The 18,558-nt window shown below is 38.9% G+C and overlaps 1 protein-coding gene and 1 non-coding gene across 2 annotated transcripts in view; one reads left to right on the top strand and one right to left on the bottom strand.

Annotated features, from left to right (window-relative positions):
- Window positions 1–18,558, top strand: part of zgc:113232 (uncharacterized protein LOC541546 homolog) — a 30,500-nt gene that overhangs the window by 1,091 nt on the left and 10,851 nt on the right. Inside the window, exons 2-16 of the mRNA XM_044206990.1 lie at window positions 4,667–4,751; window positions 5,496–5,561; window positions 5,759–5,931; window positions 7,186–7,329; window positions 8,032–8,085; window positions 8,245–8,298; window positions 8,832–8,885; window positions 9,199–9,252; window positions 9,873–9,926; window positions 11,464–11,517; window positions 12,023–12,076; window positions 12,380–12,433; window positions 13,663–13,707; window positions 17,735–17,788; window positions 17,883–17,936. Of these exons, the coding sequence (XP_044062925.1) occupies window positions 4,667–4,751; window positions 5,496–5,561; window positions 5,759–5,931; window positions 7,186–7,329; window positions 8,032–8,085; window positions 8,245–8,298; window positions 8,832–8,885; window positions 9,199–9,252; window positions 9,873–9,926; window positions 11,464–11,517; window positions 12,023–12,076; window positions 12,380–12,433; window positions 13,663–13,707; window positions 17,735–17,788; window positions 17,883–17,936 (1,053 nt within the window). The remainder of the gene's footprint in view (window positions 1–4,666; window positions 4,752–5,495; window positions 5,562–5,758; window positions 5,932–7,185; window positions 7,330–8,031; window positions 8,086–8,244; window positions 8,299–8,831; window positions 8,886–9,198; window positions 9,253–9,872; window positions 9,927–11,463; window positions 11,518–12,022; window positions 12,077–12,379; window positions 12,434–13,662; window positions 13,708–17,734; window positions 17,789–17,882; window positions 17,937–18,558) is intronic.
- Window positions 5,367–5,438, bottom strand: trnap-cgg. Its single transcript has one exon. It is a non-coding gene; the product is annotated as a tRNA-Pro (tRNA).

Genomic DNA, 18,558 nt, shown 5'->3' with positions numbered 1-18,558 from the left:
TGGTTACAGTTTTTGACAGTTAATATCAAAGGAACGGTTCAGGTTTAGCTGTTAAATGGAACAAACAGTAGATGGACATTTGTTTTGCCACTTGGCAGGTACTGAGGCTGAAAGTGATCCAGCAAGGTTTTGGTTTTACCGTCTTTAGTCTGAATTAGTGGGTTTTTGAGGTGCTTCCCAGTGTGTCAGCAGGCCCTTAATAATCATTATTGCCAAAGATTTTAATATAAGACGTTTTCATTTCCACATTAAAATGTCAGCTGGTTTTCTTTCTCTGTTAGATAAAGTCAGAGTCTTCAGCAGCACTATCAGAGGTTTTATAGCCTGGAAAACCCATTAACCTGATTCTTACTAATATACTTTACGCTTTAATGTGTTGGGGAAATGCCTGTTTTAGATAAACTAAAGTCATTTTATACTGAACTGAGAATCTAACTGAAACCCATCAATGTTATTTGTCCAAAAACTTTCTTTAAATGTCTCTATATGTGGTAACTTTCTGCTACCTGCACACACCCCGGAGCTCCAACTCTTTCTCAATACAACTTATAATTTGCTGAGCTTCATTCTGCACATACAGGTGTGCTGAGAAATGTTTGACAGTTATTCATTCTCTCTTTGTGTGGAAGATGTTTTGCTGAGATCATTTTCCATTGTGGTTCATGAAAAAGCAGATTTTTGTCTATGTCGCTGTTGAGTGCACCACACAGGTATTATTTTGCCACTCGGCTGGCTGACAAAGCCTGCTCTTACAGGAAATCTGTATGAAAATAATAATGGATTTATTTTTCCCTGAAATGTGCAGAACACAGCCAGATCACGTGGACTGAGGCATTTTTTATTTAGTTAGGTAAAGTGTAACTTACTGTATGTCCTATTGACAATCCCTATACATATGTACATTACTCTGCACTTTACTGCTTTTTGCACTTGTGGTTAGATGCTAAACTGCATTTTGTGGTCTCAGTACTTTGTCTGTTGTACTCTGTGCAGTGACAATAAAGTTGAATCTGATCTAATCTTAAAAAAAAAAGAAAAAAAAAAAAAGAAACAAAACAACCCGAAATGACAAAATAGGCGGCATTTACGTTATACAACACAAATTAAAAAAAAAATAAAATTTGTAGCAATGTAGCATGACACAAAACTTAGTTTGTTCTATAACAAACCACAGATCCATCCACGAGAACATGCTGAATGTGAAAGGGCACGGAGCGTAGCAGATGAAGGGAGTGTCTCACCTCACTGCCCCGGAGGTCCTGCAGGTCAGGGTTCCTGGTTCATTCTCACCACAACATGCTCTGCTAATACCGCCCCTGTTGCAGCAGATTCTGGATTTATGCCCAAACTAACCTGCAGTGGGTGTTTATTTCCATCCAGCAGAGCGCAGAAACACTGCTGGCAGAGAAAATGTTCAGTAACAGCTAAACTCTGAGATGAATCATAGAGTTTTTTAGGATAAAACTTCTTATAATGCATAGAAATGTGGCAAAATGTTCACGTTGAATTGCAGGATAGTGAGTTTCTTAATCTCGGGTCAATACTGTACAAATTAAACACAATTATTTTTGCATTCTGTCCGCCTTTTTGTTTGTCTAGGATAACAAAAACACACTTTCCTCTGCTCTCTGCTGCATTTTTACTTAATCAAAAAGGCCCCTTCAATTTCTTCTGAAAGAGAGAAAATAAGGGAAGTGCCATTGGTCTCTTGGTATTTGTTGACGATAAGAAAAATATAAAATATTGCCAGCCATGACTGTCAGCTGTCCGTGACTCTGCCGTCTCTACTTTTAACTTTAAGTTTTGACTTTTAACTTAAAGTCGTGGGCAGTTGATTTGAAGTTTTGAGAGTTTTCAGAATGTCGCTACATGAGTTTTCGAAAACCCAATTTCTCACAAGCTCAAACTGTGAGATTTCAGAAATCCCACAATGTGATTGTGGTTATGGTCAATTTTATTCAGCCCACAGTTTAATGACCTCGTGTCAAACTCCACTGTGCAGCTTCTTCACTACCTCGGCTGGTGTTCAGGCTCACAGTGACGCTTAAGGAATGTCAGATGAGTCTGAGAAGAACTCGGCGGTTTTCATCCTGACAAAGAAACCTCTCAGTCTGTCTCATTCTCACCCAAACACCAGCAGAGTCTCATCTGAGCAGCTCAAACTCAGCAGCCGCAGGGCGACCGCAGTCCTGGAGGCTTTAACGGATCAATCTCCTGTTTCAGTGTAGTCTACTTAAACACCTGAGATCCTCCTTGACGCAGCGGGCTCGGCCTGAGGTCAGGAGGTCCGTCGGGGAAGGGACTTACTTCACGTTTGTTGCTCTTTTGGTGCCAGTTTAGGTGCAGTCTGATGAATCTGGCTGCACTCGTGCATACGATAATGGAAGTTTTCTGTAACTTAACTGCTAACCTTTAATAAGGACCTGTGCTTGTGGAACTTTCAGGTACATACATACCGTATGTTTTGGCCTGATTCGTCATGGCGGCACCTAAATCTGCAGTTATATAAACATTTAGATATCAAATACAGAACAAGCCTTTAGCTTTATATGTGTTTATTTGTATTATCAGTTCAAGAACTTTTAATGTGTATTATGAGTATTATTTTCATGTATACACCCCCACACACACACACACACACACCCCGCCATTATGTTCTGCTGTTGACACTTTATGAAATTTATAAATAAAATTCAGCTACCTGTGGCTTCATAAACATAAATCTGTTGAAAACAATGAAGTGACCCCGTATAATCTTCCATTATCACAAAAGTATTGTGTTCAAATAAATGAATGTATAATACATTACTGGCTTTTTACATTTGCACTTTTTGTGATGCGTTAAATCTTTCTTGAAAGAATCAAAATCAAAAGACATTTTGGGTAAAATCGATATGATGTGCATCACCATGTTATTTCTTCAGCAACGTTTTTTATGAGCCAAAAGTCTGAAGCTGTTTTGTATGTGGCTTGAATAAAGTTTTGTTTATAATTCAGTTTATGGTTTTATTTTCCAACTTTTATATGCTCATTGAATGTTAATTATTTTAAGATGTCTTAACAGTGTAAAATCCTTGAGCCTTAATTAATAAGACTAGCGCGGATTCATTAATCAGATTTTTATACAGATGTTTACCTCAGAGTTAAATGTCGACATTCTGACAGAAACAAGTTTTTATGTTTTTCATTTGATGTATTTACTTCACAAACCGAGAGTTTAAAAATGTATATTTGTTTTATTTGTAAAGGCTTTTTATTAACAATCTGCAGCCAGGATGCATTGGCCTTCAGTACACACTAATATCATTTTTAATATAGTTTTATTTTATAGTTTGTGTATAAAAGACCTCGCTGCTCAGTATAAGTTAGAAATGCTTAACAGCCATCCAGACCTCTCAGGTCGTCTGACCCTGGTCTTCTTCACGAGCAGAGAATAAACTCAAAGTCTTAAGTTGCCTTCAGTTTCGGTCCTGGTTGCTGGAACGGATTATGGCTGCAACTAATGATTATTTTCATTATCGATTAATATGCAGATTATTTTCTCAATGAATAGCTTTTACTATGAAATGGCAGAAAACAGTGAAAATGGCCGTCGTAATGTACCAGACCCAGTGGGATGTCTTCAAAATGTTTGTTTTATCTGACAAAGAAAAGCGTAAAATCCTCGTATCTCAAATCAAAATAGTTTTTCTGTCTATTGTCTAATTGATTAATCGACTGATCGTTTTGAGCTCTACTTGTGATGATCTCAAACGCTTTTAAAAGCAGCCTTTTGTCATAAATATTCCCTCTCAGCAGGGGGAGTAAACTTTTTGAGATTTGAATTCTTGTCATTCTAACGTGACTTTGTTTATTGTGAATAGTGTGTATTTTATTTCAGGCCAGTGTTCTTTTGTTTATTTACGTGTTGTTTTGTGTCTTTTATGCAGCAATTCCTTTAATCTATTCATTTTCTTTTACAAGAGACAATGAAAGCACCCTTGACCCTCGACCGTGACGTGACTTTTTGTGTGTGTAGGTGGGTGAGGTTATTTTGTGATTTGATACAGATTTGAGAAAACTAATTCAGCATAATTTAGGTTAACAACTCAACAAGAAATCTATAACATTTCTTTTCACATCGGGTGACAAAGTGACGAAAAATAAAGCTAAACAGAAACATCAAAACACCAACTTCAGGTCTGTGAAAGGATCCCACACACTGTCCATCACTTTTACTCACTTTACCAACAACCTGTCAGTCCTCAGAGCTTCAGCAGGGAAAATGCTGTCATCGTGGAAGCTATTTTTACTTCTCTTTTACTTGATGAAGGTCTGGGAAGCGAAGCCTTGTTGATAACGTGAGTACATGTGATCGACAGTCTGCAGGACTCTTTGGTTCCTTCACAGTAAAGAGTTTTCGGTCCTGCACACCTGCCAGTAAGACTTGCTCAATAAGTCTAAATAGTTTTCATCTTCAGGTCTGAATTATGGAAACTCCCACAGGGGCTGTTCTCCACCAATAATGAAAACTTTCCAGAGTGTCTGAGAGTTGAGGTGCTCTGCCTCCTGCTGTGAACCGGACTGGCTGTCAGACTCATGTGGTCTGTTCTGGTCTTCATACAGATTGTATTAACTGGTAGATGATAATAAATGAATGCTGCTGTGTGTGTGTTTCCCCCTGCAGGCGTCTCTCCTCTCAGGGCTGCTTGTGTTCACGCTGTGTGTCGTCTCTTCCCTCTGCCAGGAGGAATATTCTGGATACCACTCAGGTCAGAGCTAGAAGGGCACTTTATTTATCATTAACAGCTTATAAAGCCACTGTTTATTCCTGCTTCACAGAACAAGCAAAACTATATTAGTTTGTTTCTTGTTAATAACTTTTATTTTGAGAAATGAAATTATATTATATATATATATATATATTAAAGAGAGAGCTGAATTAAATATGTTTGTGTTAGAGATGGAACAACAACTTTTAATGAATAGTTTGATCTACAAAATATAAAAAATAATGACAAAATATCCGTCGCACCAGAATTTACAGATTTATCTTAAATAAATAAAATAAAACCAAATGATTTATTTTTGGAATAATAATAAAAAACAACTACTGAAAGTATTTTTGATGCTGTAACCAGGAAATGTTTTGTGTTTTAACTTGATAACTGAAAGATTACCGTATTGGCCCGAATATATGCCGATATTTTTGGTGGGAAAATTATGTCAGAAAACGTGGGATTTTGTTATAATCAGTCCAATACAGGAATCCAAACGTGAGAATTGACACACAACTGTGTGTTTCTGCAAAGAAAGTCGTGTCAGACTTTTACTACTCCACTCAGTTATTTTTTATAGCAATGTGAGACATCTTGTCTCAAAGATGAGGGCTCGTCCGGGATTTGAACCCGGGACCTCTCGCACCCGAAGCGAGAATCATACCCCTAGACCAACGAGCCACACGTGGGCTGTTAGAATCATGTCTCACATCATGTGTTTAACGTGTGTCTGTCCAGGTGAGGAACACACCTATGAAGGCTCCGTAGTCGACCACTATGACAGCTTAGCCTCTCCTCAGCCAGGTGAGCACAGTGACTCTTACTGTTTATTCTTACCTGATTATATCTGACCTGCAGAGAGTGTTTTTGTCCCAACAACTCTGAACTGTATAATGAAGCACACAGTGACTGTTGACGGACCTCCAGACTGTAAACATGGACCACTAAGTCCCTGGACTAAAAGCCTAAATGTTGTCCCGTTGTCTCCTCTGTGCCATCAGAGTATCCACCTGAGGCCACTCACAGCTATGACGAGGACCAGAGGCCCAAGGAGGGGGACTACGACCCCTACGGCCATGCCCCCACGCAGGTCACCATGATCACCGAGGACGCCTTCCCCTACGCCACCACCGCCGAGTCCCACTACGCCAAGGAGGACACAGAGTCCATGCAGGTATGACCGCTGAGGCCTGGAGTTCAGAGCTGCTCCTATTTAAGTCGAGAAAACTATCTCACCACAAGGTCCATTTAGCAGCATTTCTGGAGCTTTCAATCATGCCACATGACCTTCATTAGCAGACGGAGTTTGTCTAGTTGTCAAGGATTTGTAGATGAATTTTAATGACCTTGTTTCCAAGGTCAAGAATTGACTTTGAACCAAGTTTTAATTTCACTCTAAAATGTATTTATGTCTAGAACTTATCACAGTATGTGATTATAACATCTTATAACATTTTTCCTCTGAACCCCTTTTTGGATGTCTTTTTGTTACTACCACTATGGGTAAAAAAAAAAAGTCTATTTTTTGGACTCCTACACATAACAAGTCCTGCCTTATTTCTTACAAAACTTGCCACAAGTGCAAATTCTGAAGCTTTAAAGTTTATTGAAGGCTTTACACAAAGAAGAAGCCGTTATCTCTTAAATAAAGGAAATAAGGTTTGTGCATTTAATTGTGTTTTACATGTAGGAAGTGCATGCTGGAAAACAAATGTCACGGTGGCAAAAAAGTATTTTAGGTGGTGTACAAATGTGAAGCCTAATCACTAGCAAACACACATCAGAGCTTCAAAATGTCTTCATTGGCCCCCCTTAGGGGGTAAGACTGCACCCATGAACTGCAACGTTCCTGTTTCGAATCCGACAGCAGACCTTGATTGCATCTCCCTCGTTTCCTGTCATCTCTCCACTAATTATCCCATAATCTGCTAACACCCCATAATATATGCAACCTCAGACACTATATTTCTGAATTTAAAGCATCAGATTTCCCTTAATTTGATTAGGGGACAGAAGATAAGAGCAGCCAAAGGAGCCTAAGGAACATTTAGGGCTTCAATTTGGTTGGATAGGGGTCAGATTCATTTGTTTTACCCTTTAATATGACCTATTCCACTCAATTTTCACCTTAATTTCAGGAACTTTTAAGGTACTAAGTGAAACTGTAAAACTGACCCCAACTTTATTTTTATGAACCATCTTTCAAGAACAGTTTCAAAGAGCTTCATGAGGTCAAGTAACAAATTAACACAAGTCATTTTAAAAAAAAACAACAACATGAAGGCGTCACATTATCTCCCATTTGTTGTTGTTTTTATGTCAAAAAAGATGCATATTTCAACTTTAACCAGTATCTCAGCAGACAGCCCACGGTGTGTATTTCCACACCTCCCCGTGGTGTAATATTAATAATTTTGTTGTGTTTCAGGTCCCGTATGAGTATCCTCCAGCAGGACCAGACACAGAGTCTTCGGAGGAGTCTGGGGGCGACGCGGCACTCGGGGAGGAGGGGCCGACAGAGTGTGACTGTGAACCCGGAGAGCCCGGATTCGCTGGCTTCGCAGGACCAAAGGTGCCGACTCTCAGCATTCTCAGCAAACCCTGCTATTTGTTCCACTGACAGTGATGAAGAAACACATGAAGACCTTCACAGTCCTCTGGCTTCTGAAAACATTGCACTGAGTGGTCAGATAGAGGCGCTGTTATTCTCCGTCAAAATTTCCACTCTGAAAGGCCTCGTCTCATGCACCAAGCTCTTTCATCTGTCTTTCATGTTAAAACATCACTACTAATCATCAAAAACTAGTCTTAGTACATGTAAACTGAATTTGTACAGGGAAAAAATGTCGTATTATGAAAATAAAGAGGGTTTTTTTGGTGTCAGTTAAATGACTAGAAAGAGTGCATGTCAGCCTGACGGAGAGCATCGCTGTGCTGTTAGAACAGCTGAGAATCTCAGACGCTCTGTATAATACTGCTGTATACAGAGAAGCTACTATAGCTATAATAATAGCAGCTGTACTGAACATCCCGTCCACTCTGACTATGAATTAATGCCTTCTGGATGAAGCCCAAGGTTCGTGTTTCTGTCTGAAAATGTTTGGTGTAATGTGGTGAAACTTTCAGTTTAAAGCGCATTCGGTTTGCAGAAACACACTGATAGTTTATCTGCATGTGCGCACCAGGGATGGATCAATAAATGCATGTTTTTCTTGATTTCCAGTTTGTTGTCTTTTTCTTTATCTGTTATTGATTCTGTCTCTCTTCCTGTCAGGGATCCAGAGGTCTGCAGGGTAAAACCGGTGAGCCAGGAACTCAAGGCAGAGAGGTGAGAGTCTAAAACATTATCACTGCATGTTTATTTATGATGAGAAAACCTGAGTAACATAAGAATCATATGTTACAGCAGCGTGTCCAGGTGCTTCTGCTGCTGCAGAGGTCGCTGGGAGTTTCATCTGGGATTTTAATTGTGTTCCTTGTTTTTTAGGGTTATAAGGGAACCAAAGGGGTTCGGGGAAGAGGAGGAGACACCGGACCAGTGGTAAGTAAATCATGTTACAGCAGCACTGATACTTAATACCACCATGCATGATGACTTGTATCGATAGATACACCTGCACTGACACTGTAGTGACAACATTGTTATAACAAACAAACACAAACTCAAAGTGAAAGTAAAAGTAAAATTGGATGCAGGAACAAAGTGAAGGAAAGTGAAAATGAAACTAAAGCTGCAGAAACACTTAGAAGGACGTTAAAGCCAAACAATGAAACAAAAGTAAAAGTAAAGTAAAAACAGGGGAGCAGCAGATAAAAACAACACTGTCTTAGGTTAGAACAATACACATGAAAACTATATTTAAAAACATACTCATGAACGAAAACGAAACGTAAACAATACTTTGATTTAAAAACGAAAAACAAGTACAGTAAAACACTAGTGACCACTTGCGAAACATTAATGGGAAATTCTCGCTGTGTCTCTGAGTGAGAAATAATAAAGTTATCAAAACTAACAAAGCAATTCATATTTTTTCTATTCTTGGTTTTGACCTTTGACCTTTCCTTCTGCAGGGCGACCCCGGGCCTGAAGGAGATGACGGAGCTTCTGGTTTCTCTGGAGCTATGGTGAGTTCACTGACCGTCCGACAGAAGATGTGTTCTGATTATTTTCAATATAAGAAAACGACACTGCAGAGTTGAAACTTGTCACACGTAAACGAGGTTTCACAGTTTGTAAAGTTTTATAATTTGACAATTAAAACGGGACATGAAAGCAAGATCATTAAAAAATACTTTTACTGTAATGTTGAGCTCTATGAAGTCTAGATTTTTCTGATTAAATGAACCTGTCGGGACTTATAATACACGATAATAAATAAACATGTTCTAAGTGAATCAGTTTTAAACTTAGAAGTAATGAATCTTTCGTCGCCAACAGGGAGAACCTGGACTTCCAGGAGACCCAGGCGAGCACGGAGAGCTGGGTCTGAAGGTAAACACACACACACACACACACACACACACACACACACACACACCCGTTTAGATTGATGCACTGACCAGAGATACACGTTTAATATGAAACACTGAACACAGGTGTCCGAGAAACATTAACTTTACCATAGAGTTAAATTATTAAGTATTATAGGATTATTATTACCACACTTTAGATATCAGCAGTGACTTTTAGTTCACTCAGCCATAAATTCTGTCTCAAACTGGCTAATAAATCCTAAAATCATTTGATGTAATGTTTTCACCTTTTCCATAATGGTTCGCATATCTTTACATTTTCATCTTTTAGCCATATGAAGAATTAAGCTCTTGGTTAATTGAATTGGTAAAACTTCTCTTAGTGAAATATTCATTTAACAACACAAACATGTCTCCAAAATCACAGTTTATAACTTTGTTTTTAAACATTCTGGTTATGAATATTTTACAAACAATTTCAGTTTGATCTGATAAAATAACGAGCAGTGAAAACGATTGTTGACAGGTTGTGAAACAAATATTACATTATTATTCCTCTTTCATTCTTCGGCCAGTTTACCAGCATCATATGACAGATGTAGTGTTTTATTAAAATCTGACATCTCTTCCTGTCGACAGGGGGACATCGGTATGGAGGGACCCCGCGGAGGAGTTGGAGGTCCTGGTGAGACTGTAAGGAAACAACCTCAACCTCTCTGTGGTGGAAACGTTTGTCTTTGTCGTTTCTGAACTGAACTTCTGTAAACTACGCTGAAGAGACAACATAGTGTGTCATTTCTTACTATTTTCTTTAAGTGAATCTTACTAAAATCTCTTATTGATTTCCATGAAACAAATCTATAACTCTTGTTGACACCTGTTGACCTCCGAACACAATGTTGATGCTGCGAGGTTCACATCATTTAAGGTACATGGAGGTCACTGAGAGAGGGTCCTGATGGCAAATGGGAGCTGCTGTTACTGCTCTGTGTGTTTGACTCTTTATAGGACATTAAAGCTAAATTAATTACATTTAAACTGAGAGTACTCTTTAAATCAAAGATAAAATAGAAACTGTAATCAATTATGAGATAAAATAGAATCAAAAAGGAAAACAATAGATTTTTAAAAAATAATTTGCAAATCCATTTAGAAATGTGTTCTCTATTCATCATTTTAAAATAGAAACTTGAAATTGGCACATAAAAATGAATCACTGTGATATAGAAATGAAAATACAGGGAGAGAGTTGAGTTTTATGTGTTAATATTTCAGATGTAACTCAATATTTTGAAGACCTCATTGATATTTTGTAAATACAGTGTTTGATTGTCAGTTCGCTTCACCATCTGAATCCTGGAAACAGCCCTTTAAAAACCACTTTAAAAAAATCTAGCTGCAGGTCAGTTACAGAAGCCGAGCCGTGGTTGTAATAATTTATATAATACCGAAATAATTATCTTGAAATATCAAAAGGTCTCAAGAAAACGTGATAAAATAAAATGATTGCACAAACGTCCGTACAAGGTTTCCGCAGTACGGAGACAGTGATATAAATATTTACATTTTCTTTATTCCTGATAAGAATTCTTGTCTGGTGAATATGTGGAGGCAGATGAAGACAGGTAGGAGTTGTAACTGTCGGGGAAACCACCTGCCGATCTGTTTGAAGATCCAGGTGATCTTTATCTGTTGAGCCAGTATTTGTTCCTGCCCACACTTGGAAATCACCCAGAGGTTTGGCTCCTCCACCTGCCAGTTTTGCCCACAACCAGCCGTTATGGTGGTTCCTTCGCCTCATCAACAACAAGTGGAGCAGTGGCACAGTAAAGGGGGCTGGGGATGAATTTGGGGGCTTACCAGCCGGCAGCTGCTGCTGGCGCTGTCAAACAACAAAAGAATTTAAATTCTATTTCACTCTTTTCAAAACTCTTCACATCAACTGCACTAAATTTAACTAAAATTTAATTCTCACTTAAACCTCAACCAGCAGCCCAATTTGTAAATGTTTGCATACTTTATTTCAAAACAGATGAACTCAGTATCCAAACTGAATGAATAAGCTTTAAGTAGGCAGCAGTCTGCAAACACGACATTCCTACAGTATTTATCTACAGCTTTAACACTATAGTATATATTCATTATTGTTCTTATTAGTTTCATTGTGAACTGTGATGTCAGAGTTACACAGTTTATTATTTTTCATCATCATTTATTTGTTTTATTTCAGGGCCCTCATGGTGACCCTGGGCCTCCAGGACCAAAGGGAGGTAAAGGTATCAAGGTAAAGAAAACACACACACACACTCACTCACATATTTACAATTGACATATATACCTAAAATTTAATTACAAAGGTAATTAATGCGTGTGCTTAATTAGGATTTTATTGTTCTTAAAAACAAATGTCTTAAAAAAGACATTTAGTTGTAACATTTCGCTGAATTTTTGAAGAATTTTCAGGTTGGAAACACTAACGGCTCACTGCATTACTGTCACCTGTTCTTTATATATAAAATCTTTTTACAAATGTTTCTCCTCTGAACATTTATACCTCAAACATGGCAGAGTCATTTACAAATAAAGTAAAGGCAAATCAGCAATAACAATCAGTTTATGTTATTGATTTTAACGAGGAAACAATAAAGTAGACTTTCATCTTTTGTCTGTCTTTCCAATAGAAATATCTACTTGTTTTATTAATTTCAAGAAGCATCGTACATTTCTGCTGTTTTTTATCATTTGACCCTTTCCCTCCTGACTCGGCTGTCTCTGTGTTTTCTGTTCAGGGGTCTCGTGGTGACGAAGGCAAACAGGGTCCCGAGGGACGAGACGGACAGAAGGTATGGAAATAAACACCGAAAGTCTTGGAAAAGAGGATCTGAAGTACTAAATAGTACACAGTGTTCACAGTATATGTGCAGGGAGTTCATGGCTATTGTTCTTAATCCATTACTCACCATAGAGATGTTTGACCTCTTCACTCCAACTCTTTAAATAGTGACCATATTCGTCCATTTTTGGGAAAAAGTTGACTGCTGTTCATACTAGCCAGACTTGTTGCACTTCCCTCAGCTCACCAGCAGAGGTGACTAGAGGTCATAGTTACCTTGATGTCTCTTTAACCGTCCCGTCTTCTCCCACAGGGTCAGACCGGAGCTCCCGGGTTTCCAGGTGACGTCGGCGAGAGAGGATACACTGTAAGAAAGATCCTCAATCATCATCTGTGCTCGATGAGAAAATCTGAACCTCTGAATTTTAGATCATTCACATTTTGTCTGGATTTCTGCTCAGGATCGGACACTTTTCCCCCGTAAATCTTTTCTTATTTAGAGCCATTAAAATATCTAAAAAGTGGATAATTATCATGGCTGGCAATGGCAAAACTTTCTACAAATGTAACTGAATGTTAAAAGTAAAAGATTGCTCACACAGATGTTGAAGGTGATCCCTTAGGTCCGAATTTCTCAGCTTTGAGGTCAGAATCCCTTTAGCAGTGTATTTGTGCACACGAAGAGGCATTTTAAGACAAAAAAAGTTTCTTTGCATGTGCATAAATTATACTCTGTACTAAAGAAATGATCATCAAACAGAGAATAATTTATTTGTTTGCTATAATCCACATAAATCCTCAATAATAACCCCAATTTGACGTTGAAAAGACGTTTAATAGATTATTCTACGTGTATTTGCCTGTAGACGTCTAGTTTAGATTAAGGTGATTCAAGGTTGAAAAGTGAAAGTTTAGTGGATGTCTAGTCTTAACGTAATAACGTAACATTGCATTGTGGGATATGAGTAATCAGAATCTGTGTATCTGACAAAAAAAGTTGAAAGCAGTTATACTGTAAACGTGAGGGTGTGCAGTGCTTATGTTAAACATTTACAGGTTTTTGTGCATTTTTAAAACGTGTAATGATGTTTTTAAATGATGGTCTAAACCCGGGGGGTCTCAAGATGGATTTATTCATGTGTGTGATACATTTTTATCCCTTACGTTCAGTTTGGGTCAAATTGTTGGCATGCACAAACTTCACTGATTCCTCCTTTACTGTGTTTCCATTACGACAGACAGTGAAGTACGTAGTGAAGTAATGAAGTAAGACTTCCTTCACTGAGTTTCGTTCCATCTACGTAGCAACAGATTACATCACTCAAACTCCTCCTCTCACAGTGAACTGAAGGCTCCAAAATGGGGATATCATGATGTAAGATTCAGCCAGTGCGACTTTAATAACTCGTCATTTTAAATGAGCTGCTTCCGATGTGCTTTTACTCGTTACTGACAGATTTAAGTACACGATCGCTACTCCTGAATGAAACGTTTCAGTCATTTTTCCTCCTCTGCATCATCAAATGTACTCCTCATTGTGCAGAGATGTATTTGTTGTTGAGTCAGAGCTAAATATTTCCTGTATGTGCTCCTCAGGGTTATCCTGGAGAGCCGGGAGCCATCGGACCCAGTGGACCAAAGGTACAAACACACAGAGGATCCAACTCTTACTTTTTCATTTTATTACGATAGCTTATTATTAAATATCACAGGTTGTTCAAACTCTGAGTTTGTTCTCAGTTTACATACCTCACTGTGTGGGTGGGGGGTGGGGAGTGTGTGTGTGGGTGGGGGTGAGTGCGTGTGTTGTGGTTGTGTGTGGGTGGGTGCTAAAGATCTTATCAGTCTCGGTTTCAGTGGAGAGTTTTAGTTAGGAGGAAATACTGAACCCTCATTGAAGAATGTAATGACAGTGAGACTGTGAGTGAGTGAGTTAGTCTGTCCAACAGACCTCAAACACTACCGGCCAAATTCCTATTAAATTAGCTCTGAGTATTCAGGGTCCCCTGAGGATGAATCTCACTGATTTAGGTGACATCTTGAGCTTTCTTCTAGCTCCCCCATCAGATCAAAATTTCCACTTGTACACAGTAAATACTGAGCACATTCATACCAATGAATCCTGCCCATTTTGGACACTTCGTGACCTTGCCTCTAGCGCCAGCCTCGGGACAAACTTTAGAAATTTAGCTCCACTACTAGAAAAGCTCCAAAAATAATGAAATCGTCTAAAGCTGTGGTTTCCAACCAATAAATCTGAGGGGTCGCGAGATGATCAACAGGACGGGAAATCAGAAAAACAAAAAAGTACTAACACCAGTCTGTGAAAGTACTCCAATACAAGTAAAAGTCCTGCTTAATTAAGTAAAAGTATGTGAGTATTATCAAACAAAGTTACTTAAAGTATCAAAAGTACTATCTGGCACTCACTGTGCAGTAAAATGCTCCCTGTCAGTGTTTCCTATTAGATCTGATTCATGCATTTTACTGCTGCAGATGTTTAAGGTTGAGCTCATTTTAGCTACTTTATATACTGTTGGGTAGTTTAATCTACAGCAATGCATCATGGTCTATAAGATCATCATATGTTTTTAACGTCGCTGTCCTGCGAGAACCACGTATCTCCAAAAAGTCGACTTTTCCTGAGCTCAGAGAAACAGCCTGTTTTCAGCTCTGTGACGACGCGTTTTCCAGCTGATCCGAGGGGGGGGGGGTTAAGGAGTTTATTCAGCTTCAGAAGAACACATAAAGGAAACACTTCATCCTTCAGTTTATCACAAACATTCAAAATCACCACATTTGGAGATACATGGTTTTCACCGGACAGGAAGGGCATGAACAATTGTAATTATCTCCGCCAGGCGTTTGGTTTTGTGCGTGTGCAAGTGTGTGTTCACATGCTGCTGGGAAATTCTGACATCTGGATGTTAATAATCAGTGGATTCATTGTGCTATTTTGTCAGGAAATCAATTTGAGATTAATAACTAATAGCTAATTTACTTAATTTCACCAAATGTTAGTTTGATTCTCATGACGCAGACCGGATGTGAGTGAACGGGTCACTGTGTGTATGACACTTGTTTTTTTACACTATGTTGAGAAGGAATAGTTCAGGAGTCAGTGTTTGAGCATCAGTCTCACGTCTGCGTGTTGTTCAGTACTTCAGAGCTAGAGTCAGGACGAGGTTAGCCTAGCTTAGCGTAAAGACTGGAAGCAGAGGGAACCAGCTAGCCTGGCTCTGTACCAGCACCTCTAAAGCTCACTAATCAACATGTTTTATCTCGTTTGTTTAATCTGAACATGAACAGAAGTGTAAAAAAGATCATTTGTGATTTAAAGGGGGAGTAACTATTTTGTGACGAGTAACAATTTGTCCACCCGCCCCAAACTCTCTGGCTATACCACAGGTTGACAGATCTGAGCACAGGAAATCAATTTTATCTGTATTTCTGACTGTACAGAAACCCAGAGGGGACAAACGTGATTTTTTTAATGTTTTTTTTTTTTCATGAAACTGCTCGTACTGTAGATTATGTTAAGCTGAAGACGTGATGTAGCTTTTGACAGCTTATGTTGAGATCACTGATTTATATGACGACCTTTTTTCTTATAATCACAAAATCCCAACAAAACAAGCTTGTTATGTCAGATGATCAACTATTTTAATCCCAAGGAAATACCATCATAGAAGTCACCCACATGTCATGAGTTTCAGCATCATCTGACTCTGAATGTGACGTCTCCAAACTAAATATTTGTTTTTCTGATTTATGGGTGATGAATAGAAACTGTGGCATCAGTGTAGTTCCTCACTGGCAGTGGGTACGAACTCTGTAAACATGTAACTTTCCCTGGGGGGAAGAATGGAAAATGTCTGTCTCTCATTTCTGTGCATTTTGGAAAATTTGTAGTTTTGTTGCACCTTTGAAGTTCTTATCTCACGCAATGCAGAACTCCCCTCGATACCAAAATTGCTGCAAGAGTTTTTATATTTTCTACCTCAGTCAATGCCCCATTTATACTGTATTAGGTTAATGACTATGTTTGAGATCAGGCCGTCTGGAAAGCACCAGTGACACACACGTTGGATGACTAAAGCACGTGGATTAGTTTCTGAAAGTGCCCAAAGAATTCTCTGTTGCTTTGAACCTTGTGGGAATCAAGAAAAATCCAGTTCTCTGCCTTTCAGAAGTGCTGTTTTCCCCTCAAACTGTCGGATGAGTCCATCGGTGTAGTATCTCACAAGCAGTGGGAAAAAACTGTAAAAATGTGACTTTCCCTGGGTGAAGAATCGAACATTTCTGTCTTTCACTTCTGGACCCTACACATTTTTGAAATTTTTCTTGCACCTTTGAAGTTCTTATCTCACACAATACAGAACTGCCCCCTGAAACGTTCACTTCAAATAACAAAAATACCAAAATTGCTGCAATGGTTTTTTATACTTTTACTTTTTCTTTAGTCAGTCAATGCCCCATTTAGACTGGATTAGGTTACGTAGGGAAGACAGAAAGGAAAAAAAGAAAGTAAAGAGTCACATCTGATCTGTGATGTAATCAGGGTACTCACTTAGAAAGTAGATACTAAAACAGTGATCACTGTGTTTGGAAGCATGCTGCCTTGACAGCACCAGTGACACACACGTTGGATGACTAAAGCACATGGATTAGTTTCTGAAATTTCCCCAAAAAGTCTCTGTTTAATCTTCTTTTTCAGACTGCTTTGATAAGTGTTGCATTTTCCCTCATGCTGTTACATCAACATCAGAGTGCGTGCAGACTATCAGAGCTCCAAAATGAAACCAAACCTGCAACCACAGTGGGATGTTGTCCACAGATAAATAAAGTAAAAAATAATAATTTAAATATAATAGATGTGGACATGTTTTGCATTCGTCACACACAGGAACTGACGTTTAAGGTTCCCAGTTCCCAAGCTGCTCCAGCAGGACGTACACCTGGAGTTTGAAGTTTTATTTAGCGCCACCTACCGGTCAAATTGTCTACTTAACACTTATTTTATGTGATTATGTCAGGATTGGGGCTGGAACTATTGTCATTGTCACCTAATCTCTTAATTTATTATTATTATTGTTGATGATGTTGTTGCTTAATCTATAAAATGTCAGAAAACAGTGAAAAATCCCAATTACAATTTACCAGAGCCCAATGTGACTTCTTGAAGTTGTCGGTTTTGTCCGAGCAACAGTCCTGAGCTCAAAGACTTTCGATTTACTGTGATGTAAAACGCAGAAAATAACCGAATCCTCAATTTTGAGAATTTGGGATCAGCAAATGTTTGGCTTTTTTCTTTGAGAAGTGACATAAACTATTTACCAAATTCAGAGTTGTGTTGGAAACCATGTTGGCAAACAGCAATTCCAATTGAAAGCTTGAGCTGTGCAACTAAAAGTCAGTGCAGTACATGTTTATAACAGCAAAGCCCCTCAGTATATCGCAAAGATCATTTCCAGGAGAACTCACCCGCACTACACTGGAGCCAGTGTTGCCGACTTTAACTTCGTCCTTTAGGTTCTATACTAGGATTTGGAATAAGCTGCGTTTGCACATTAAAATGAAAAGTCGCCACCACAAACAAAAGAAACCCAACACAGGATTCGGTGTTTTACAGAGACGCTGTAGTTTACTCTGTTCCTTTCTCTCTCAGGGCACTGGAGGGCACAGCGGCCTGCCAGGCAGTGACGGCGACCCCGGAGAAGATGTGAGTTGATTTACATTTAGAGTCACAAATCTCTACAGACTGTAACGCCATCTTGCTACAAACCTCTGTTGACCCCTGCGGTTCGTCTCCTCAGGGTCCTATAGGAGTCCCGGGTGTGATGGGAGAGCCTGGACTCTTTGGTACCAAGGTAACGAACATAATGGCTCCTCCCTCCAAGGGCATCGACACAGCATAGATAGATATATAGATAGAGTACTTTATTAATCCTAATCGAAATTACAGTAATACCTTTATTAATGATTGCAGAGATTTGCAAAAAATCTGTGGCAGCTGCAGATGCTCCCAGCTTGAATACACCACGAGGTCCCGTTTACGTTTAGTTTTTGTTCAGTTTATTTAGTTTAGTTAATTGTGTGTGTCGTGTAGTAAAATCTGCTTAGCCACAGCTTTCGGAGGGATTTTCCCCCCACTGTCAACTTGCATATTAAAGTTCATTTTTAAAGATAACCGGATGATTTAACAATGCTATTGGGTTGGATTTTTTAAAGCTCGGTCTTACTGTGACACCTCACCCACTTCACTGTTGTGCAGTGAGTCTTGCAAAATGACAAAGGAAATGAGTCATTTGATATTTCGGTCTAAACAGCAACACACCCTGGCATCATGTCAGTCGTAACACTCACAACTGTTGTTTTCTGTCACATTTCTTCTCACATTTGAGTTTGACCATGAGAGAAACATACTTGATTAAATTACATTATATCACCCTTTTTCACAGAAGTCATTTTGACATGTCACAGTAGTAAATA

The sequence above is a fragment of the Siniperca chuatsi genome, linkage group LG9 (genome assembly GCF_020085105.1).
Source record: "Siniperca chuatsi isolate FFG_IHB_CAS linkage group LG9, ASM2008510v1, whole genome shotgun sequence".
Classification (NCBI taxonomy): Eukaryota; Metazoa; Chordata; class Actinopteri; order Centrarchiformes; family Sinipercidae; genus Siniperca; species Siniperca chuatsi.
Note: the sequence above shows the minus strand (reverse complement) of the source record. Positions and strands in the feature narration are given on the sequence as shown.